Here is a 25,200-nt window from a genome sequence, read left to right as displayed (position 1 = left end):
GGCAAAGGCTTTGTTCTTCCCTTCTTGAGCAAATGGAAAGTGTGCCTCGGCCTTCGCCCATAAACCATTATTGAGATCAGATTTCAATAGGCTGATTACAAATTGTTGACCAGATTGTATAGGGTCCATACATTTTTGCATAAAATATTCCCGACTTCCTCCCTGCTGTGTTGGAGGTGCTTGAAGGAGCATGGGACTCTCCTCCATGTGTTCTGCAAAGTGTCCATTGATATGTTCCTTTTGGGGAAAAAAAGTGCAAAAGTTGATCTTTGAATTAACAGATATCCAGTTGGCGAATCTCCCCGATTCGTTTTTGCTTCATCTAACCCCGATACCTAAACGCACTCATAAGAAATCTCCCTTAATTCATGTGAATAATGTGGCAAGAGTATGTATTCCAAGAAGTGGAGGTGTACAGGTCCTCCCATCGATGTCACTGAATTTGCTGTAATTCAGTGAATGGAGGAACTCGCCATTGTGATGAAGGAACAGTGAAAGACCTGTTTCTATTGGACCTAATTCTCTCAGGATTCCCAGACTTACCTCAAGTAATATCTGTCGGGCTTGGGGGTCGTTGGGAATATCGGCATAGCCCCACTGATATTGCATGGATCAGTGTGTGGGTGTAGTGTGGTGTTGTGTTTTTTTTTTTTTTTTTTTTTTTTTTAAGAGCAAACAAGGCTTTCTTTTTGTGATTTATTGTCCTGCAACAATATTTTTTTTCCACAATCTGACAATTAAATGTAACAAAACTTAAATAAAAAGCATTTTTTTTTTAGCAGTGTTCGTTTAAAAATAGTGTGCATTTTATCCTGTAATTTGTCCTGTTTAAAATGACAAGATTATGATTCTGGTACAAAGCAATGAAAAGTTATTTACAAATGAAAGTGATTTTTTTCAACTTTGCACTTTTTTTCAATGTGAAACGTGTAAATATATGTTAAAGGTTTACCAGATATACTGCTACAGGGTGGCACGGGTGTGCAAAATCGCGTTTATAATTACATGATGAACCCTTTGATCGACCCTTATGTTAACCCCTTCCTGCCCAGTGCCATTAGTACAGTGTTTTTTTTTTTGTTTGTTTTTTAAGCACGGATCACTGTATAGGTGTCACTGGGGATGTCAGTGACACAGTCAGTTCCCCCCAGTGTCAGAATGCCCACAGCAGTCCCACTATAAGTTGCTGATCGCCGCCATTACAACTTTCAAGTAAACCAATTAATTTACACTTATTGGGATTTTTTTTTTTAGCAAAGACGTAGCAGAATACATTTGGTCTAAATTTATGATGAAATTATATTTAAAAAAAAAATTGTTTACTGAACATGTTTAATAGCAAAAAGTCAAAAATATTATTTTTTTTTCTCACAATTGTTGGCCTTTTTTTTTTTATAGCGCAAAAAATAAACTGCACAGGCAATCAAATACCACTGAAAGAAAGCTCAATTTGTGGGGAAAAAAGATGTAAATTTCATTTGGGTGCACAGTTGCATGACCGCGCAATTGTCAGTTAAAGTAACGCAGTGCTGCAATACAAAAAATGGCCTGGTCAGGAAGGGGGGGGGGGGTGAAATTCTCAGGAGGGCAAGTGGTTAAAAATAATACTGAACAAAACAAAAAGAAACAAATTTAACTATTAATAGTTTATAAAATAGATTATAAACAAAAAAAATCAGCAGGAAAATAAATGAAGGAGAATAAGGAGTTAATTAGGGCTGATTAGAATATATTAAGGGGTTAAGCAGAGCAATATTTTAATTAACTGACTTCATCTGCAGATGGAAGTTCATTCATTTTGATCTGTAGATGAATAAACAGATACACAATGAAACTTTCTTTTTATCATTCTGTTTTAGTTTGCAGCATCAGCAGGGGAACCCCTCTGACAGCTGAATGAGTCATCGCTTGTTAAGGATGCAGCAGCCCTGCTCCTTAACAATCAGTAATTGCCAGTTTTTTTTTTTTAATTTTTATTGAATTTTAAAAGAAATGTAGAGATACAAAACAGTGTCACGTACCTGATAGGAGACTGAAATGACGAGGTCGGCCTCACTTGTGTCACTAGCCCTGACCCCACTGGAAGTGGAACAGAGGGCGCAGAGGGACCAGGGGAACAAGAGTGGCAGCAGGTGTTGTTTGCAGCACTTGCAGCTGGAGTCCTTTTAGAAGACTGATGAGCCACCGATTCAGGAACAGTAGCGATATGCAGAGCTGGTATGGTAGGTCGCCAGGTGTGCACCAGAGCAAGGCAGGAAGCTGGGATGGGAGACGAGCAATGTCATAGCCGGGTTCATCAACGGGCGGACAGCGAGGTACCAAATGATAAGCAAGCCAAAGTCAGGAGCAGAACCGAAGTCAGGAACAAGTACCAAGCAGGAGAGTAATGAAGAGTTAGGTCAGGAACAAGCTGGGTCAGCAACAAGGGAATCGCACAGGAACGAGCAGGAAACTGGGAACAGCTGAAGACCAGTCAGCATTCAGCACAGGCAGAGGCACCTTTTTAAATAGTCCATCTGTCGCCAATCTTCGCCGTGCATAATCACTCATTTCTGTGTGCATACGCAAGTCTATTCGCCAGCCGTCCCTCAGGAATTCCCTTACACAGAGCCTATAGGGCAGGGCTTGAAATTTCCACTCGCCTGCTTGCCAATGGCAAGTGGAAATGATGGGGGGGGGGGGGCGAGTGTGTCCCCCAGGGCCGTCTTGCTGAGCAGGCTCGGAGCTCAGGCCGGATCTGTCATTGGCACTGGGAGCCTGTGTGTGTGTACATGTCTCTGTGCATGTGTGTTAATATTTCTGTGTGTTTGTATGTACATGTCTGTGTGTGTGTAAAGGTGTCTCAGTTTGTGTGTGTTTGTTGGTGGCGAGTAACTCTAAGGCCTGGCTAGTAGCTCAGGACTTGAAATTTTAAGCCCTGCGATAGGGCATACCCAGGCTTGGTACCACACTTAAACAAGTTAAAACAATTAACAGTTATTTAACCTCTACGCTCATTCTCAAGGTATAACAGGACAATCTTAAACACCAAAACTCCAGAACAAACTCCCAACTAGGAATTGTACAGGAATGGCAATTCAGGGGCTCCAGACCAATGTGAATAACCAAACAGACAGGGATCAGAGTTAGATCTATAGAAAGGAACACTGAAATACACTTGGGTTAAGTCTAAGTGTCCCATTCCCCAAGTGAATCTGGAGAATCCACCCAAATATCCCATATTTTATGAAACTTATTAGGGCATCCCCTTGAGATATAGGTGGCCTTATACAATGACCGCATGGAGTTAATTATCTTCTTCCATGAGTTAGATGTAGGGGCATTAGGGGACTTTCATTGCAACACAATGGCTTTCCTAGCATAAAACAATACAATTCCCACTAAGGCTCTGGTGGCCCTACTGTGTGTCAGCGAATCAACCAGCCCCAGCAGACATAAGTCCACCGAAAGTGGTACTTGAATGGTAGTAACTGAAAAAATACAGGCCACTACTGATCCCCAAAAAAACTGAATATGTGGGCACTGCCAGAAAATATGAATTCTACTGGGGTCGCCCCACATCTCCAGCAGTCTGCCCGAACTGAAGGATATATTCTGTGAAGATCAATGGGGTAAGATAAATATGGTGCAGAATTTTAAACTGCATCAGCCTATCCTTAACTGAGACCAACGGTTGAAAGGAACATTCCGAAACATCCTCCCAATCCCCATCGTCCAGGTTTGGAGAATCAACTAGCCACTTATGTTTAAGCACTTCCAATCCCTTATGAACAGAGGGAAGTATATATATATAATTAGAGAGAGGCTTAATCAGAGTATCACTTCTAATTAAATTCTCCAAATCGGATTCTTACAGAACCATGGGTGTCTCTAGAAAATGTGTGTGATAACCGTGTCTGAGCTGCAGGTATCTAAACAGAAAGGTATTTGAGAGACCATATTGCTGTTTCAGACTATCAAATGTACGTAATTTCCCCTCAGTACAAATTTGGTTAATATACTTAATACCATTTGCTGCCCAAACATGAGTATCAGGGATAGTGACGAATTCAGGTAACCTAGAACTACACCATAATGGAACATGCGGAGAAACAGCTCCCGGGAAGCCCCTAAACATGCATGTGCCGTAGACAATGACTGCAATACTGCTTGCATCGCCCCAGTCAATGACAGAGGAGCCAGCGGGCCACGATAAACCAGATTCTGCAACGATTCGTAAGATCCCAAATAGGAAGCTTCCAACGCAACCGATGCATTAGAGTGGCTAGTAAGTATACCCTGCTGAGCCTGCTTAAGACCTGCAGACATGTTGGCCTCACAGGTTAATGCAGTGAAAGGAGACAAGCATTCTGTGAGACCAACCTGTCTGCAGGTCTTAAGCAGGCTCAGCAGGGTCTATTTACTAGCCAGGAGGCTTAACAGCTGTTTGTTGAACCTTTTCTTTTGGACTGTGCTCTTTACCCCTGTGTGGGCAATCTGTCTGATGTTGGACTTTTGCTTTACTTTTTGCCTTGAAAAAATCTGAGCAGGAAGCCCTTAATCTTTTACATGTGGCTTGACTGACTTCTCTGCAAACTCCACTTGAAGCTGACCCCCAACAATTGGTGTTTCGTATGCGGGCAATCTCTCTACTGATCCTTGCTAAAAGGACTTGCCAAACATTTGGGTGTCCTTACTTTTAGGTACACTTTTTTTTTTCTTTTTTACACTGATTGAATTGTGTGGGAAATCCTTCTATTGGAGCATTCTTCTGTGCAATGGAAACCCCTATTGGCAAGATATATAATATCCGCAAAGCGTATTTGACTCTAAATCACTGATGCCACTATATTTGGTGAGTGCAGTATGTGTTGGTTATCACGGATGGTGTTAATAAACTGAAGTTTTCTGCATACGGCACTTTTTTGCATTATTTTTCACAGAATGAAAGAGACATTGATAACATGTACAAGTGGTCAAACAGAAATCTTGAGCATAGAGACGATCCAGAAGAGTGATTGTGAATAACCATGCTCCGTGAATAAAATAAAGGATCAACAGCAGCTGTTATGGAGATGGAAGGAACATAATTCTCAGGGAAGTACCCCTGGGTGAGACATGGAAAACCTCGAGAGGCACCTCTGTATGATTCAATGTACAAAGATAGTGGAGTTTAGAAAGAAAAGAGAGAAGCTAGTACTAGAGACGGGAAAGGACTGGAAGAAAGAGGGGCCATGAGGGAGGGAAGACAAGGGGCAGGATCACAGTGGCATACCACCAGGAGACCCCGGTGGCATGACCTAGCGCTTCGTGGCCAAGCGTGGGCATGAAGGCCAAACTGATGACTGCAGATCAGTGGTCCAGATAGATGAGGCCCAACTCTATTGGGACACAACAGGGGCACACAACTCCCGAAGGGTCAAAGAGCATGAGAAATGGAGCCAGATTGACCACAGAAACTTGTGTTTATCATAGGTATCATTGGCAAATGCCAACATTTCTTCCATACGCATGATATAATTAATCGCAGAAACCCACATTGGAAGAGGCAGGGGGTGGCCGTTTTCCAAGAGAGGGATATCAGTTGGCGAGCCGCAGACAGAAAGAAACGCAACAAACACCTCTTCTGTGCTGCCAATGTGCCCAGTAGAATGGAGAGGAGAGCAATCTCCGGCCAAGGACTCGCCATAGATTTGTTATATACAGTACATCAAAGACTTGACGCCAAAAGGGTTGTATCAGGTTCAGGGGCGGACTGACTATTCGAGCACTCGGGCACTGCCCAAGGGCCCGGGGTCAGTAGGGGGCCCCATGAGATGCCCCTGGTACCTTTTTCATTGTCTTTTTTATAGGCTTTTTTTGGGTGTGGGCGAGGACACAGGTGCCCCATGATCCCCTATTGCCCGGGGGCCCCATGAGTTATCAGTCCACCTCTGATCAGGTTACAATCCTGCCTGATGTGGAGCTGTGTACCGACAACTTTAGTACAACACCAGCAGAGATTGGATGTAGAAGGGAATATTTTATGCAGGGAGAAGGGGTCCCTATGCTATCGAGAAAGGAGCTTAAAAGTTATTTTCCTGTGAATATACGAAATAGAACATTTTTGAGTGAAATGGAACGACATAGGGAAGTCAATATTTAGAATAAATAGTACACAATTCTATTACTACTGCAACAGAAGTATAGAAGAACATGCTTTAAAATATGTCAAAATCACATAAATATTTTTCTTTAATACTGCAATAGTAATACAATATGTGCTAACTGAAAATACATTCTCTTTTTTTTTTTCTTTAAACAATTATTCATGTTATAACCCAACACTGAATCCAAATTATAAAATAAAAATGGCAAGTATCAAGACAAATATAGAGATAGCAGAACATATTGTTCTGCTACCTGGTGAAGCAGCTGAAGGGCTTTTCAAATCATCTTTTATTTGCAGTTAATATAATTTTTTTTACTCTTACTTGTAATTTTCGTGCTGTATCTCCTCAAGCTTAAAGCAATTTACAAATAATTCTTAATATTTTTTTATGTGTTTTATTGATCTAGGTAATCGATGGAAAAGTAATCACAGATAAAAGAACAGCGGCGGTTTCTGCAATTGCAACAAAGGTAAAGAAGTTTATGTAACTGTTCTGCCCTTTAAGTACATCTAAAGGCTCCTGTGAGACAGTCTGAACAAGTCCTGAATCCAGTTTCTTTGTGATGCACAAGCCTCCTAAACAATCATGCCTTACCAGGTCTATAGGTAGATGGATGTAAATGGACTTGCATCTGTTTACTCCCGATTACTTCCCGGTTTATGTCAGTGAAAAAAAACTATGAAATAATGCAAAACTTTTCCCTTTTAGACCTAGACGGACAAGGAGGCAATCTGATGTAAAGGTATGTCTGTTCACATCCGCCTGCCTATAGACTAACAGTCTTCTTTCAGTTTTTCAGGTGGATCTGATCAGAACTCCTGTTTGAAAGGATCCTAATTAAGATACAGTACATTATTTAAAAATGTAATTACTTGAATTTGATTTTGCTTCAATATTGTCTAGACCATGACACCATGAGGATCTAGCTCTGACCTTGAATTATGAATCCGTTAGAGGCTATTAGACCAGACAGTTGCTATAATGTATGAGCAATTTGTATGTATAGTAGGTCCTATTCATAACACAGATATTAGAGCACCTACACCTCTGAATGATGAACTGACCTTTGTGGTCACAGTTTCAAGAATAATGAACAATACTGGTATAATGAATGCACTACTATGTACATGTCCAGTTATCTCATCAGAATCCTTTTATTTCCTTCAGGATTCTACCAGTTCACAATTTAATAGAATGAGGGTGTGACATAAAAGCAAAATGTGTAGCATCATTGGGGTGAATGACTGTCCTTTATTCCAGATAAAGATAATTCAGCTAAGATTATAATTAACATAGTTATTTTCCATGACATTCTTTTGCTTATTAGGTGTGTGTGTTGTTGTGTTTTGTTTTTTTTTTGTTATAGAATGCTTTAATTTTTTTTCAAGGCGGCCCATGGATTAATTTGAATAACTACAGTTTTAACAAAATGAGTCCTAACTGTCTAGCCTCATCCTTGGCAATTAAAATGCCACCAGTAGATGGGCTCTTATCTGGGACCTGTTTCTCCATAGGCCCTAACGATAAAGCCATGTGCTTGCAGGGAAATCGTTTTTCCATTAAGGCCTATGAACTGAAGGCCATTCAAGCGCAGTACAATACAACTTGTTCATTTTGATAGGTGTTGTTTTTCAGTTGCATTACTTGTTTTGGGAAAGATTCACTGGGGTTAAAGTGTATGTAAAGGAAGAAGAGGTATTGTCTTGGGCCACACATAAAATACACTAAAATTCTCAAGGTGCTCATCAGATATTTTGATTCTAATTTTGCCCTTCGTGTACTTCATCTTTGAAAATAGTTGCTCACAAATATAGGTGCTGCTGAAAACTGACTAAGCGAATAAGGCGGATTGTGAAGAGCGGGATATATATATATATATATATATATTTTTTTTTTTTTGGAAAGATTAAACTTCTAAAAGTCCTGTAACGAGAAACTTTCAACATTTTCTTTGGCTGCATTTTCTTCGCTAAGTGTAAACACATTTTTACAAACCCCCCCCCCCCCCCAAAAAAAATCATCATTTTGAAGTAATTGTAAGATTTTGTTTTGGACTGCATTCGTAGCAGTCTTGGGCCGCAGGTTGGACACCCCTGGGATAGACCCTTTTGCTTGTGATCCCTCTGGGGAAATGTACCCCTCTTTGTTCTGGTGACCAGTATGACCTGGAAAGAAGGTGAGGGGAAATCCAAAATTTTAGATTTGTCATGAACGCAAGAGGCGAAGGTAAATCTTCCAATGGTAACAGATGTTCTGGCTTACAACTGTCTAAGATGAGAATGACCCTCACTTTGGTGAGATTTCCTCTCGCTTTCTGTTTCCCGAACAGGAAGTAAAAGGAAATCTCCCAAGCAGGACATATATATACACTTTCATTACTGTGGGTTCATGTACTGTTTATTTCGAATAAGCCCAATTGTTAATAGATTTTCAACTGAACACAATCCTAAAGCTGTGTTGACTGTCTTACAATATCACAGGGGCAGATTCTGTCCTAAACAGCAATTCACTGCTCTCACAATATTTCTTACCCAAGGAAGGGAGAAGTGTTTAGATCTGTCTGAGGGTGCATCATGGACATAAAGTTGGCCATATACGTATACAGTAGATTTCTTTAGTTCACCCCTAACTAACCGCAAGAATGGATGAATTCCCCCGCCACACATTGTAATGTGACAGTCAGTGCAACCGAATGTCAAATAACCTACACAGTGCCTGCATGTGATTAAATACAGGTGCTGTTCTGCTGACAAAGTTCCATTACGCTCCTTCAAGCTGACTGAACATTTTAACTTCTGCTGAACAGGGTGGTGCCAGCACAGCCACCAACAGCTCGAATATTGGCCAAGCCAACAGGAATCGTCCAAAATTTGAGTAGTGTTTGGCAATTCTATGGCAACAAAATTATGGCAAATAAAAAAACATATATTATAACATATACAATTGCAAAACCAGATGATATGATGTAATGTTATTAAACATTACCTTTCCTTTTCAGTCTGCAGCCGCTATAATTTTCTGTAAAATTCAATAAAATATGGCAACCTGGAGGTATACAGAATACCTCCAGAAATGTAATTTCCTGCTTGTGTGATTGGCTCCAGGGGCGGACTGACCATTTGGAAACTCGGGCACTGCCCAAGGGCCCGGGGTCAGTAGGGGGCCCTATGAGATGCCCCTTGTACCTTTTTTCTTTCATAGGCTTTTTTGAGTTTGGGCAAGGACACAGGGGCCCCATGATCCCCTATTACCCGGGGGCCCCATGAGTTGTCAGTCCGCCCCTGACTGGCTCACTGATTTTCCCAGAAGTCTACGAGCCAAATTGTAGGCAACCCCTGCAGGAGGAATTTTAGTTTTGGGGAAATACTCCCCAAGGGTTAAATAGTAAAGGGATGCAGACACAGCAGCTTTTCTCATTACAACATTAAAGTGGTTGTAAAGGCAAGACATTTTTTACCTTCATGCATTTCCTGCATTAAGTATTTGTATGTTCCCTCCACATCCTCCCTAAATACTTCTCTAGTTTCCAGCGCTGTGCCTATCTGCCCTGGAGCTGGTCTCTGTGTCCAGAGAAGAGGAACACAGGCAGCAGTGGAAGACATTGGTTCCTTCTGCTGTCAATCAAATCCTGCGAGGAGGAAGTGGGGAGCTGGGCCGAGCTACACTGTATGTGTCTGTGGACTCACACAGCCCGGCGTGAGTCCACAGATATGCCACCATAGCAAGTGGATTGCTATAGTGGCAAACTGACGGTCAGTCACTGGCTCTCTGCTCTGCTCCTCCATCGCTCACGTAGCCTCAAGCTGTGGAAGGAGTGGTTGTGACTAGCTCAGACTCTCAGCAGCTCACTGAGAGGCTGAGCCAGCTACTAGTCAGGAATCTGGGTGGATCCCAACTTTAAAGTCGGGATCTCTCCAGAGCCTGGTCCGGCTCAGTGACTTCAGCCTACTTTTAGCCCACTGTCAGCTGAATACGGGTCACATGAGTGCAGAAATAAGTGTACTCCTGTAATTTACAGGAGAAGTAGAGCCAAAAGAGCTTTGGCTGTACTTCTCTGTTTAATAAAGAAAAATGTTATCCTTTACAACTGCGTTTAGAGTGCACTAGCTTTTTATAAAGAACGAAAACATGGTGAAACAAACCGTTATCTTTTATGGCAGCAGAAGGTAGGAATCTGATGCAAAATTCATTAAAACCCTTGCAATATACATTGATCACCCAGAGGTGTGTGTGTGTGTGTGTCAACAAAAGTGGAGTTTGTGACTCCATCTGGCCAAAAATAGTCAAATCTGTAAATTGTCACCTAATGTCTTTTAGGCACTGTTAACTTGCTTTTTTCCTTTACAAGCTTTGTAGCTGGTTTGAATATGGAAAACAGAAGAAGTGATGGCTACTGTTGCTTTTTATTTGTATTTCAGCTGTTGAAGCCTTCGCCTGCTGAAGTACTCTGCATTTTGGGCTCTGGAGCTCAAGCATGGAGTCATTACCAAGCCTTTACACAGCAGTTTTCTTTCAAAGAGGTAAATAAGAACCATCATTATGATTTAGAGGAATTGATGAACTTGCATCAGCTGGGCTAAGAATTGCTTATATTAAGCTCTGTGCTGAAGGAAATACAATTAAAGCTTTCATTTCTCTGGCAGGCAGGGATTCAGTGGAACACAATGTGAAAAATCCCTCTAAGAGCTGTAGCGAGTAATTTTCATCACAAAATATCAATATTGCTTTGAATAGAGACATCGGAAAACTGTGGGAGAGGGAAAGAGTGCATTTCATTATGTCAGTGTCATTTATTAGCCACTAGCCTACAGGGCACTTATACCCCCTTCCTGTCCATGCCAATTTCCAGCTTTCAGCGCTGTCACACTTTGAATGACAATTACGCAATCATGCAACGCTGTACCCATATGAATTTTTTATCATTTTTTTGTGACAGATAGAGCTTTCTTTTGGTGGTATTTAACCACCCCTGGGATTTTTATTTTTTCTTAAACAAACCAAAAACCACAGAAAATTTTGAAAGAAAAAACATTTTTTCTTAGTTTTTGTTATACAATTTTGTAAATAAGTGATTTTTCTCCTTCACTGATGTGCGCTAATGAGGCTGCAGTGATGAACACTGATAGGCTGCACTGATGGACACTGATGAGGAGGCACTGGTAGGTTGCACTGCTGGGCATTGACAGGCATCACTGATGGGCACTGAAAGGCAGCACTGATACATGACACTGTTAGGCGGCACTGACGGGCACTGTTAGGCGGCACTGACGGGTACTGTTAGGCGGCACTGACGGGCACTGTTAGGCGACACTGACTGGCACTGATAGACGGCACTGACTGGCACTGATGGGTGACATTGAAAGGCAGCTCAGATGGGCACTGATATGTGGCATTGATGTGCACTGGTATGCACTGATATGTGGCATTGATGTGGCACTGGCACGTGGCACTGAGCACTGACTGCTGGCACTGATGGACACTGACAGGTGGCACTTCTGGGACCACACTGATCATCAGGGCACACTGATCATCAGTGCCCTGATGATCAGTGTACATGTCCCCTCTGCGGAAAGCCGATTACCGACTCGCCTCACCTCTCGAGCTGTCAGCGTGACATCTTGAGAGGAGAGAAATGCCGATAACCGGCATTTCCTTGTTTACATGTGATCAGCTGTGATTGGACACAGCTGATCACATGACCGAGCCGACATCTTCGGCGCCGCGCATGCACGGTGAGAATGGAAGGACGTCATATGACGTCCTATCAGAACGAGAGAACCATCTTGCGCCCGTCATTGTACTATATGGTGGGCGCAAGGTGGTTAAAGATTAAACGTTTTAAAGGCCTTTTAGCCTTTTTGAATACAGAAATTTTTTTTAAAATATATTATATTATTTATTTTTTCCATTTATAAACCTGGTGGTAGAGAATGCAAAATACACAAAGCATCGTGCAAATATAGAGTTTTACTTCACCAGGAGTTGAAAAAAGTATGTTTTGTTATCCTAAAACTGGAGCAAAAATTGAGATGTTGCTTATATTGACCAGTCTGATAAGCTCTCGTTCATATGGCTGATCAAGGCTGTAAATAGCCAAGAATCCGCATCATCCGCAGCGGGAATAGGTGCCGTGGCTGTATATATAGAGACTTCTGACGTGTTACCTGTGCTTAGGGACAGAGTGCAAAATCTGGTGCAACTCTGCATTGAAACCAATCTGCTTCCAGGTTTTACTTCCAAAGATTAATTGAACAATCTGAAGTTAGAAGCTGATTGGTAGGGATGCACTGATACCGTTTTTTTTACCATTGAATACCGATCCTTTTGGTCAACTGCTCGCTGATATCGAGAACCAATACCTTTTGCGGTGTGAAATTAATGGGCTCAAATCTAATTGCAAAGAATTGCATGCGATTTGAACAGGAATGCGTTGCAATTCCTGTCCGAATCACATGCAGTTTCTCACACACCTCCTGTGTGAACACAGGCACCATAGGAGCGGTTCAGGAAACCTCCCTGCATGATGGGTTCAACCAGCTCTGGCTCCCAATCCCACTGTGGACATCAGTGGCCGTGGCATAGGCTCCTCCTGCCTCTTCTATGGCTCTCTTCCTCGAGACTCCAGCGTTTCCAGCCATCCACTGGACCTCCTCCCCATTCGCCCCTGGTCCTGCTGTACCAGATTGCTGATCCCCTGCTGTCAGACAATGAAAAGAAGCTTCACCAGTCCAGGGATTGAATCCCTGCGGCTTTCTCTCCTCTCCTTGCAGTGTTGACAGTATGGGGCTAGATGGGTTCTGATTGGTCAGCGCCATCCCTGTGACTGTGCTGACCAATTGGAATCCCTATAGCCATAGGGAGAGGCAGGAGGAGCCCAAGCCATAGCCGCTGATATCCACAGTGGGATCAGGAGCCGGAGAAGATGGAACCTGTCATGCAGGGAAGTTTCCCGCACCGCTCCTGTGTGAACACCAAGTCACTATGACAAGCCTGAGTTAACACAGGAGCTATGCGGGAAACCGCATGCAATTTGGACAGGAATTGCACTGCATTCCTGTTCAAATTGCAAAATTGCATGCAATTCTTTGCAGTGCGATTTGAGCACATTCATTTTGTGTGGGCTCAAATTGCAACGCAAAGGTATCTGTTTCAGTATTGTGCAAGTACTCTGTATCGGAAGCGATACCGATATCTGTATCAGTGCAGCACTACTGATTGGGGTAGATTTACTAAAACTGGTGCACTCAGAATCTGGTGAAGCTGTGCATATAAGCCATTGTATCCAGGGCTGCTAGTGAGGGGGCGTTAAAGTGCATCTGATCAGCAATAATTTGGGATTGTTTTGTTAAGATGAGTGGTTTAAAGTGTCACTGGCCATAGGTTCGAGAGTGCCTTAAAGGCGGGGGGAGGGGGTAATGTAATGTTCCAATGACCACCAGTGCCTGGAATTGTTTTTGGAGTTGGGGGGGGGGGGGTTTAAAATGTCACTAACCACCAATGATTGTGGGATCATTTTTTTTTTTTTGAAGGTGGAGAGTTTTAAGCGCGCCTGACCACCAATGAGTGCGGGATAATTTTTTTAAATAAATGAAAGGTAAATGTAAGCTATCCCTTTTTTTTCCTTCAGTAAAAAAAACAAAATCCAGTGGTTATTGCCCCCCAAAAATTCTATAAAATTAATTTGGGTACAGTGTTGACAATCTGTCATAGCACCAGTTTGTTTTCAAACCCTGCGCCTTAATGACATCATCAATGTAATCCAGTAATCTGAAGGAGTTGGCAGTATATCACACTCCTGATACACTGCTGTGGTGCTGGAAGAGCAGAAGTGCTGTACTGCTTCTAATCAGGATTTGTATACAAATAAAAGGAATTTTGACTTGTCTCTACAGTACGGTACAGGACACTTACTGGATATTCATAGGCCCTGGGTTATAGGCTTCTACCTTTTTAGGTGATTGGACAGTGGCAAAGCTTTTGAACGTACCTCTACAACCCTAACGCGGTCTGAGAGACCTCAGCAAGCAATGAAGAGTAACACAGAAACAGAGGAGAGGGTGTCCTGTGTCCTGTACTGCACTCCAAGATATGGAATTAAAGAAGTAAATCAAAATTCCTTTTACCTTGCCTGTACCGTACAAGACACACATTGGAGTTGACAACCCTGGAACATCCCAAAGCAATGAAGCAGAGGGTTGGAAAACAACAAGGCAAAATGAACCATGCCAATGGGACCAACAAACAGACAAGAGTCACAGACCAAACTCAGAATGCCACTGAAAGAACCGGGACGTTCACCTGGTTGAGCTTGGGGAAGGTAGGAACTGAAGACCGGGTGGTGGCTCTACAAAGCTGAGAAACAGATGTTGGAATGCCCAGAAAACCCACACAGATCTAGTGGAGGGTGTCCAATGTTGGTTCACTATTTTTTTTTTGTAAAGGTGAACTCACACTTCTGCAGACAGGATACTTGAAACACCCTTAAATGAAGAAACCTCTTCTATAGGCACAGTATGATGTTTAAGACTCCGACAGCAGGGTCTACTACTGGAATGGTCCACTTTGTAGTGAATCCTTTTTCCACTGGATATGATATATGATTCTCAGGGGTGAAACCTTTTCAGGAGAAATCTGATCATCATAAATTGCCCATTCTATTTGTTCATGAATAGGAAGTATCTTTTTAAACTTTGCAGCTGTCTTGGTACTCAGAGGACAGAGGAGAATCGAGGGCAACTATACTGAAGCTGTATAACCAGTCTGATGGATTTTTCCCGCTCAAACAGCATTGCCAGCTATAGCCGGCAACGCAGATCAGTGTATTCTGACAGCAGGGATGTCTTCCGGCTGTCAGAGTACAAAGGCTTACTGTGGTGTATTTTCCCATCCACATTGAAGGAGGGTGTGCATGGGGAAATCAATGCCCCCCCTTCTTTTTTTTTCTTTTTTTTTTCTTGTGTGTTCAACTGGTTAACAAAACAAAAAGACTAATGTATGGGCAGCTTAAGCAAATTCAGTACAGAACCTGTACAACTGTACAAGACTGAAGGTAAGGCTGTAACTTGTTCAGTGCTGGAAAGATTATGTCCATCTGAGATTTTATTTCAGACATTACCATTCACATTAATATTTTTTAAATGTAAAGAAATACTATACTTCCTGCATTGCCAAAAGTATTGAGACACCTGTCTTTACACGCACATGAAATTTTAATGGCATCCCAGTCTTAGTCCGTAGAGTTCAATATTGAGTTGGCCCGCCCTATGCAGCTATAATAGCTTCAAGTCTTCTGGGAAGGTTGTCCACAAGGTTTAGGAGGGTGTCTATGGGAAGGTTTGACCATTCTTCCAGAAGCACATTTGTGAGGTCAGGCACTGATGTGGTACGAGAAGGTCTGGCTCGCAGTCTTTGCTCTAATTCATCCCAAAGAAGTTCTATCGGGTTGAGGTCAGGACTCTTGCTTTGTGCACTGGTGTGCAGTCATGCTGGAACAGGAAGGGGCCATCCCCATACTGTTCCCACAAAATTGGGAGTGTGAAATTTCTCCAAAATGTCTCGGTATGCTGATGCCTTAAGAGTTCCCTTCACTGGAACTAAGGGGCCAACCCCTCAAAAACAACCCCACACCATAATCCCCCCTCCACCAAACTTTGCACCTGGCACAATGCAATCAGGCATGCACCTTTCTCCTGGCAACCGCCAAACACAGACACATCCATAGGATTGCCAGACAGAGAAGCGTGATTTGTCACTCCAGAAAACACGTCTCCACTGCTCTAGAGTCTAGTGGCGGCGTGCTTTACACTGCTGCATCCAATGCTTTGCATTGCACTTGGTGATGTAAGGCTTGGATGGAGCTGCTCGGCCATGGAAACCCATTCCATGAAGCTCTCTGTTGTGCTAATCTGGAGGCCACATGAAATTTGGAGGTCTTTAGCTATTGACTCTGCAGACAGTTGACAACTTTTACGCACTGTACGCTTCAGCATGTGCTGATCCTGCTCTGTCATTTTATGTGGCCTACCAATTTGTGGCTGTTGCTATTGTTCCCAGTTGCATCCACTTTGTTATAATACCACTAACAGTTGACCGCGGAATATTTAGTAGCAGGGAAATTTCACGGATGGACTTATTGCACAGGTGGCAACCCATTCTCTCACAAATGTTTGTAGAAGCAGTCTGCATGCCTAGGTTCTTGATTTTATACACCTGTGGCCATGGAGGTGATTGGAACACTTGAATCCAATGATTTTGAGGGGTGTCCCAATACTTTTGGCAATATAGTGTATGTTCTGATTATTCCGGGTAATCTGCTGAAGTCATTAAGTGGCACAAACATAACCGGTAAATGTTTATACAAATCCTTTGTGCCATTCAGATGCATTTGTTCCATTTGTCTTCTCAGCAATTCTGAAAATTGATATTTAAAAATTGCAATTTTGAAATGCTGGATATCTTTTATGGACAATTTTAATCTATTTCTTAAGCATAAACTGTAATCTTTCCTGGACAGAAGGACATGACATCTGGGAAGATTTTTCTGTGATGTATTCTGTAGTATTATCGTTGCTACCCCAGCGACCTAGTAAATCACTTTTTTTATCCACGCATAAGGCAGACTCTAAAAATACATCTTGCTTCCTCTAGCTTTCTCTCCTCTCACCCTGAAGGTCAGGATTTGGAGTCGCACAAGAAAAAATGCTGAAAAATTTGCAAATGCTGTGGAAGGAAGCGTACGCGTGTGTTCAACCCCGCAGGAAGCAGTGACGGGTGCTGATGTAATTGTCTCAGCTACGATGTCTACTGAGCCTGTGCTGTATGGTGACTGGGTCAAGCCAGGTGCACATATCAATGGTACTGTCACATGTTATAATTCCTTTACTAAGAAACTGATAACACATTTTCTTTTTTTTAGTTGACTGGTGTTATAGATTGAAGATGTAACGGTTTCAGGGATGTGGATTAAAGGGTAACACTAGACCAGTAATTTTAAACCTTAATGAGAACAGAGCCTGTTGAATTCCTCCAAAACCTTTGTGTACCAACAGAAGAAAAAACGTTTATATTCCCACAAGAAAAGTATAGGAATGCAAAATGTGTTAATTGCACAGTGCGTTGGTGTCAGTGGCTGAAGTAATCCCGAGCACTGGTGTCCGTGGCCACAATAATAATCCCCAATATTACCTACAAACATTAGTTTCATTGGCCTTAATAACTCTAAGCATTAGTGTCAGTGGCAGCAATAATAATCCCCAGCATTGTTGTCAGTGGTGGCAGTAATGACCCCCAGTAATGGTGTGGGTGGCTGCAATAACTCCCAGCATGAGTGTTAGTGTTGGTGGATGCATTAATACCTCCCCAACATTGTTGTCAATGGCAGAACCACTGAATCCCCTTCAACATTGGTGGTCAGCGGGAGTGATTTTAACTGCTTCCCCCCTTTGCCTTAGTGCTTAATGGTAATGCTGTTTAATTCCCTGCAATGGTGGTCAGCAGCAGTCTTTTTATCTCTCCACATTAGTGGTCAGTAGCTGTTTTGTGTCCCCCCTTCTCACTGGAGGTTGGTGGCAATACTATTAAAAAAAAAAAAATGTATGTGGATGAAATCTTAACCCGATATAGGCACCCCATAACAGTACATAAAGCAAAATCATTCCCCCTTCCTATATGGAGAAGAAAAGGAATGAAAAAAGGAACTTTAAATGCTATAATGTATCAACTATAACACAATAGATAAAATCTACAAAGCTTTATTACAAAACAACAATGCTTAAAACTATAGTCTATAGACAAGCGTACAATGTGTCGGACAAATTTGATGAGAATTTATACCTATACTGTAGTAATATCTCTGTGCCGATGATAAATTGATAAATAGAAATAGGTATGCAGGACCAATGTGTTTTGCTCACATTGCTTCATCAGGATCCACGCCACAGAAGAAACATTCACTCTACAGATTAAAACATAATTTCTCTTACATTCATTGACGTACATGGTGGCTTCTTTGACATTAATGAAGCAGGGTTTTATAGTCACACCTACAGGAGTAGGACACTAGGCAGAAAAAAACGTGGCACCTCCTATGGGCAGTACTCTCTGGATATAAAACCCCCTCTCTCTGTTATAGGTCTGCTATCTTTTCTGCTTAATTTCTCAGAAGTATGGACGTAAAGTTTTGCTCGGCCTTGTGATCGCACAACTTTCTTCCTTTTCTTTTTTTCCTGGACTTTTGTGTTCCTGCAGAGATCTTCTTTCAACAGTCGGGCTGGGCGACGGGCTGGATTATCTACATCCAGTGGTCACTCCAGTCTGACCAGCGAGCGTGCGCAGACTGCCAGCTCCGTGCTCGGTTGGCCGCGATTATGCCCTATGGACCGGGGTGGCCAGTGAGTTAAATGCCTCACGGGGACGCATATGACTGGGCGCCTGTAGTCTGTGTCACAGTGGTATCTCTCGCATTCTCTCTCCCACACTTGAATTCTAGTCAGTTGCCCCAAACATATGTGGAACTGGTGGACCAGTTTTTCCAGGACTTAAAGTACATTTGTGAAGCCACCCTTGATGCAGCTCCTCTTCTATCCAAACTGTCCGTCTCGACTAATGTGCTCCGGCGGGTCCTTTGGCTCAATTGTTGGTCAGCAAACCAGACCTCCAAGAAGGCTCTGGTGGACCTGCCCTTTCTGAGAGACCGTCCTTTTGGCGCTACTCTGGATAACATCATCAAGAACCTTACTAGGGGAAAGTGTATCTTTCTCCCTCAGGCCAAGAAGGGGAAGGAACCTCGTCGGAAGTCAGGGCCAAAGTTTACTACTAATAAACGCATTTTTTGCTCCTCTTGCTCCGCAGCCAAGAGCTCGAGGCCCTTTAAGGCCCCCGCAGGTGGCACTAAGCGTCCCTGGCCCCAGAAGTCCTCCAAGCCCGTGGATAAATATCCCTCAGCATGAAGGTTTGCCCCAACCCACTTCCAGGGTAAGGGGGGGCGTGTCTTCGCAGGTTTCTGGGCCTGTGGACCTCCCTCATACACGATAAGTGGGTTCACAAGATCATTCTATCAGGATACAAAATAGTTTCCCTTCCACTGGCCAGATTTTTTTCCTTCCAATCTGCGGCTTTCGCCAGGTTGCCTGTAAGCCCTGTATGGGGCTGTGCAGGAGTTGCTGCTCCGTGGAGTGGTTGTCACAATACATGATTTGGAGAGCTTTCGTGGCTTCTACTCCAACCTGTTCACTGTTCCCCAAGTGGACGAGATTCGCCACAATCCTGGACCTCAAGGCCTTGAATGTCTTCGTGCAGGTTCACAAGTTCAAGATGGAATCTGTCCACTCAGTGGTGGCCTCCCTCCACCATGGAGATTTCCTGGCCTCCTTGGACATCAAGGACGCTTACCTGCACATCCCCATTTGCGAGGGACATCTGCGTTTCCTATGTTGTGATATCGAGGACGCACATTATCAATTTGTGGCGTTGCCCTTTTGTCTTATCGCCGCACCTTGGGTGTTTACCAAGGTCCTAGCCCCGGTCCTGGCCTTATTGAGACAATGGGGGATCGCAGTGATCAGCTACATGGACAATTTGCTCCTGCATGCGTAGACTTGCTCCTCGCTATTAGACCGTGTGAAAATCACCATGCGTTCTGTATGGGACTTCGGGTGGATCTTGACCCTCAGGAAGTTGGTGTTGTCAGGACAGGAGCTGTGGAATGGACAGGCAGGCCTAATGGCAGGGTCACGCACCGACTGACGACAACCACCACCCACAGACCGGAGTCCCTCAGGGCGCGGAGTCTAAGCCCCAGACTGTCCTTCACCAGGCCCCTGATGGTGGGGATGGACTTGACGCAGCCATGAACCAGGTCGTGGCCCCCGAGAAACCCCAGCTGCGGTAATGGCCGCCGCCAATGGCGTATAGCTGGTAGGAACCAGATAAGAACGATAGCGTAGTCGGACAGGCCGGGTCGATAACAGCGGGACAGACAGTACAGAACGGTAGACAAGAATACACGGGTCACAAGCCGGGTTCAGAAACGGGAGGTCAGATAAAGGGATAAGGCTGAGAATAGTCTTAGACAAAGCCGAGTCAGTTTCCAGGAGAGCCACGAGAGCAGAATAAAAGCTTGCAACAACACTATCAAACAGGACACGAATGCAAAGAGCAAGTGCAGACAACAGGCTTAAATGTGCTCAACCACACCCCTCTGGGGGATGGACCGCAGAGACCTGAAAGCATAAAAGGCTCCCACCATGCTTTGCGGAAACCCAAGATGGATGCCAGCACATGGAGCAGCATAACCTCTGGGAAAAGGTAGGACCTTGACAGGTGTTGCCTCAGTCTAGGCGCCTTGAATATCTGGGGCTGATTCTAAGCAGAACAAAGTGTTTGTTCATTGGAGAAATTGTTGAATCTCCGGTTGGCGGTTCGACAACTCCTGGCTTGCAGGCGGTCCTTTCTGTGTCTTTGCATGCGGGTGTTAGGCTTGATGGTGGCTTCTCTGAAGTGGTTCCGCATGTCCAGCTAAATATGAGAACACTACAGAGGGAAATCCTGGCAAAACGGAACAGGGCTTCCCCCTCCTTGGACCTTCAGATTCACCTGAAACGGTCGACGAGGGCCTCCCTTCTTTGGTGGATGAGGTCCCCGGCTCTACTGAATGGAAAGTCTTTCCTCGCCATTCACTGGACTGTGGTCATGAAAGTTGCCAGCCTGTCAGGCTGGGGAGAAGTCCTGGGAGCGGATTCTGCTTGGGGTCGATGGACTCCAGGGGAAGCTCACTTACCCATCAATATTCTGGAGTTTCACTGACACATTGGACGGGCCGCCTGTCAGGTCTGCTGACCAGGATTCAGTCGGTCACTGCCACTCATGTCAATTATCAGGGCAGCACGAGTGTACTTGTCTGTAACTGCTGCCTTTCGGGGGGTCAGACGCTCTCTCTTTGTCCTGATGGATGGTCTGAAGAAGGGACTGGCGGCATCTTCTGCCACAATTTTTCATTTGGATTCAGTGAATGATTATTCAGGCGTATACTGTTAAGGGGCAGGAGCCTCCCTTCCCGGTTACGGTGCACTCCACTAGGGCGGTTAGTGCCTCCTGGTCGTTCCAGCATCAGGCATCTGTTTCTCAGGTTTGCAAGGCGGCAACCTGGTCGTATGTGCATGTGTTTACGAGGTTCTATAAAGTTGATGTGTTGGCATCCTCGGATGCTAGTTTTGGATGCAAAGTATTGCAGGCGGCTGCTTAGGGCTCCTGGGCCTCCCCTTTTGGGGTCGTTTGGAGTGTTAGCTTGTTGCCCTGGGGTTTTTTCTTTTTACTTTGTATGGTTGCCCTCCCCTCATTCTGGCATTGCTTGGGGAAATCCCTGCTTCAGTAATGTTAAAGAAGAAGCTGCTGTGTCCATCAATGAATGTAAGAGAAAACAGGATTTTTTTCTGTACTCCCCGTATAATCCCTTTTGTGAGTTCATTGACTGACACAGCACCTGCCCCTCTAGGGAGATCTCTCCTTTGACACTGCTTGTGACAGACTGGAGACCTATAGCAGAGAGGGGGTTTTATACCCCGAGAGGAATGCCCATAGGCGGTGCCAAATTAGTTTTTTTTTTTTTTTCTGCCTTGTGTTCTACTCCTGTAGGTGGGGGCTATAAATCTATGCTTCACTAATGTTAAAGAAGAAGCCGCTGTGTCCATCAATGAACTCCGGAGAAAGAAAGGGATTTTACGGTGAGTATAAAAAAAATCCTTTTTTTTATACATAATTGACATTACAGAAGATAAGGCACAATATTTATCAACCCAAAATTAATGAGAACAATGGAGAGAGAAAAAAAGGGAAAAATAAATACAACAATATACTCTTGGGTGCATGTAGAACTTTGGGGGATTAAATGGGGGGATTGTATGAGTAAGACCCAAAAAAGGGACCGCCATGTATGTAAACACCAGATCTACCAAGGTTTCCTTACCTTGTCCTAGATATACAGTGGATGTAAAAAGTCTACACACCTCTTTTTAAAATGTCAGGTTTCTGTGATGTAAACAAATGAGACAAAGATAAATAATTTCAGAACTTTTTCCACCTTTTATTGTGACCTATAAACTGTACAACTCAATTGAAAAATAAACTGAAATCTTTTAGGGTGGGGAAGTATACATAAAAAACTAAAATAATGTGGTTGCATAACTGTGCACACCCTCTTATAACTGGGGATGTACCTGTGTTCAGATATAAGCAATCACATTCAAAATCATGTTAAATCATTTAAAGTGCCTCTGATTAACCCCAAATAAAGTTCAGCTGTTCTAGTAGGTCTTTCCTGACATTTTCTTAGTCGCATCCTACAGCAAAAACCATGGTCTGCGGAAAGCTTCCAAAGCATCAGAGGGATCTCATAGTTAAAAGGTATCAGTCAGTAGAAGGCTACAAAAGAATTTCCAAGGCATTAGATATAGCATGGAACACAGTGAAGACAGTCATCAAGTGGACAAAATATGGCCCGACAGGGACATTATCAAGAACTGGATGTCTCTCCAAAATTGATAAAAAGATGCAAAGAAAACTGGTCTGGGAGGCTGCCAAGAGGCCTACTGCAACATTAAAGGAGCTGCAGGAATATCTGGCAAGTGCTGGCTGTGTGGTACATGTGACAACAATCCCCTGTATTCTTCATTTGTCTGGTGTATGGGGTAGAATGGAAAGATGGAAGCATTTTCTTATGAAGAAAAACATCCAAGTTCTGTCAAATTTTGCAAAAACACATCTCAAGTCTCCCAAAAGCATGTGGAAAAATGTGTTATGGTTTGATGAAACCAAGGTTGAACTTTTTGGCCATAATTCCAAAAGATATATTTGGCGAAAAAACAAAACTGCACATCACCAATAGAACACCATACCCACCGTGAAGCATGGTGGTGGCAGCATCATGCGTTGGGGCTGTTTTTCTTCAGCTGGAACTGGGGCCTTAGTCAAGGTAGAGGGAATTACGAACAGTTCCAAATAACAGTCAATATTGGCACAAAGCCTTCAGGCTTCTGCTAGAAAGCTGAACATGAAGAGGAACTTCATCTTTCAGCATGACAACGACCCAAAGCATACATCCATATCAACAAAGGAATGGCTTCACCAGAAGAAGATTAAAGTTTTGAAATGGCCTAGCCAGAGCCCAGACCTGAATCTGATCGGAAATCTGTGGCATGGTCTGAAGAGGGCTTTGCACAGGAGATGCCCTCATAATCTGACAGATTTGGAGTGTTTTTGCAAGGAAGAGTGGGCAAATATTGCCAAGTTAAGATGTGACATGCTGATAGACTCATACCCAAAAAGATGAGTGCTGGAATAAAATCAAAGGTGCTTCAAGAAAGTATTCGTTTAAGGCTGTGCACACTTATGCAACCATATTATTTTAGTTTGAAATCCTTTAGGTGGAGGGAATTTAAAAATAAAAGTTTGTTGTTCAACTGAGTTGTACAGTTTATAGGTTACATTAAAGGTGGAAACCGTTCTGAAATGATTTCTTTGTCTCATTTTTTTACATCACAGAAACCTGGCATTTTAACAGGGGTGTGTAGACTTTTTATATCCAAAAGAATCAATCAGAATGATCCATTTGTGCAAATCTCCACCGCATGCAGTGAGAGTGGGCAGTGGGGCAGCACAGTGGCTAAATGGTTAGCACTTCCACCTGGCAGTACTAGGGTCGTTGGTTCAAATCCCAACCACGGCACCACCTGCCTGGAGTTTGCATGATCTCCCTGTGACTGCGTGGGTTTCCTCCGGGTACTCTGGTTTCCTCCCACACTCCAAAGACATGCTGGTAGGTGAATTGGATCCTGTCTAAATTGGCCCTAGTATGTGTATGTATGAATGTGTGTTAGGGACCTTAGATTGTAAGCCCCTTGAGGGTCAGGGACTGATGTGAATGTACAATATATATGTAAAGCGCTGCGTAAATTGATGGCACTATATAAGTACCTGAAATAAAATAAATAATAAATAAAATATTCCACTGTAACAGGCCATAGAATATGTTATAGATGGAGGGGGAGGTGGAGGAGGAGAGACACATCTAGGAATCAGATGGGGAAAAGCCAGCTATAATAAAACCAAACAAATTCTAAATGAAGCTGTAATGACTGCAAAAATGATCCATAAACCTATTAAAAAAATAGGCCAATCCCATATAAACACCTACACTATATTGTCAAAAGTATTGAGAGGTCTTCCTTTAAATGCACATAATTTCATTAACACCAAAGCAGATGAAACTGATTAACAACCCCCTCTGCTACTTAACTGAGACAATCAATATACCAGGAGTTTAATTGACTTGATGCTATACTCTGATTAAAAAGCTTTCCTTTAATTTTGTTGAGGTGTGTGTGTGTGATGTATTTAACTTACTTACACACACATATGTACACACTATGTTACCAAAAGTATTGGGACGCCTGCCTTTGCAGCTATAAGAGCTTCACCTCTTCTGGGAAGGTTGTCCACAAGGTTTAGGAGTGTGTCTATGGGAATGTTTGACCATTCTTCCAGAAGTGCATTTGTGAGGTCAGGCGTGGCTCTCAGTCTCTGCTCTAATTCATCCTAAAGGTGTTCTATTGGGTTGAGGTTAGGACTCTGTGCAGACCAGTCAAGTTCCTCCACCCCAAACTCGCTCATCCATGTCTTTTTATGGACCTTGCTTTTGTGCAATGGTGTACAGTCATGTTGGAACAGGAAGGGGCCATCCCCAAACTGTTCCCACAAAGTTGGGAGCATGAAATTGTCCAAAATGTCTTGGTATGTTGACGCCTTAAGAGTTCCCTTCACTGGAACTATGGGGCCAAGCCCAACCCCTGAAAAACAACCCTACGCCATAATCCTCCCTCCACCAAACTTTACACTTGGAACAATGCAGTCAGGAAAGTTCGATTCTCCTGGCAACTGACAAACCCAGACATGTCCATCGGATTGCCAGACAGAGAAGTGTGATTCATTACTGCAGAGAACACATCTCCACTGCTCTAGAGCCTAGTGGTGGCGTGCTTTACACCACTGCATCCGAAGCTTAGCATTGCACTTGGTG

At 43.3% G+C, this 25,200-nt stretch overlaps 1 protein-coding gene across 2 annotated transcripts in view; it reads left to right on the top strand.

Annotated features, from left to right (window-relative positions):
* CRYM (crystallin mu) overlaps nt 1-25,200 on the top strand; it is a 96,505-nt gene that overhangs the window by 22,410 nt on the left and 48,895 nt on the right. For both annotated transcript variants that reach the window (XM_089674789.1, XM_089674790.1), the window contains exons 3-5: nt 6,538-6,600; nt 10,550-10,651; nt 16,802-16,985. In XM_089674789.1, the coding sequence (XP_089530915.1) occupies nt 6,538-6,600; nt 10,550-10,651; nt 16,802-16,985 (349 nt within the window). The remainder of the gene's footprint in view (nt 1-6,537; nt 6,601-10,549; nt 10,652-16,801; nt 16,986-25,200) is intronic.

Source organism: Staurois parvus, unplaced genomic scaffold, assembly GCF_062004578.1.
Source record: "Staurois parvus isolate SC_StPar_1 unplaced genomic scaffold, SC_StPar_1.0 ptg000152l, whole genome shotgun sequence".
NCBI classification, from domain to species: Eukaryota; Metazoa; Chordata; class Amphibia; order Anura; family Ranidae; genus Staurois; species Staurois parvus.
Note: the sequence above shows the minus strand (reverse complement) of the source record. Positions and strands in the feature narration are given on the sequence as shown.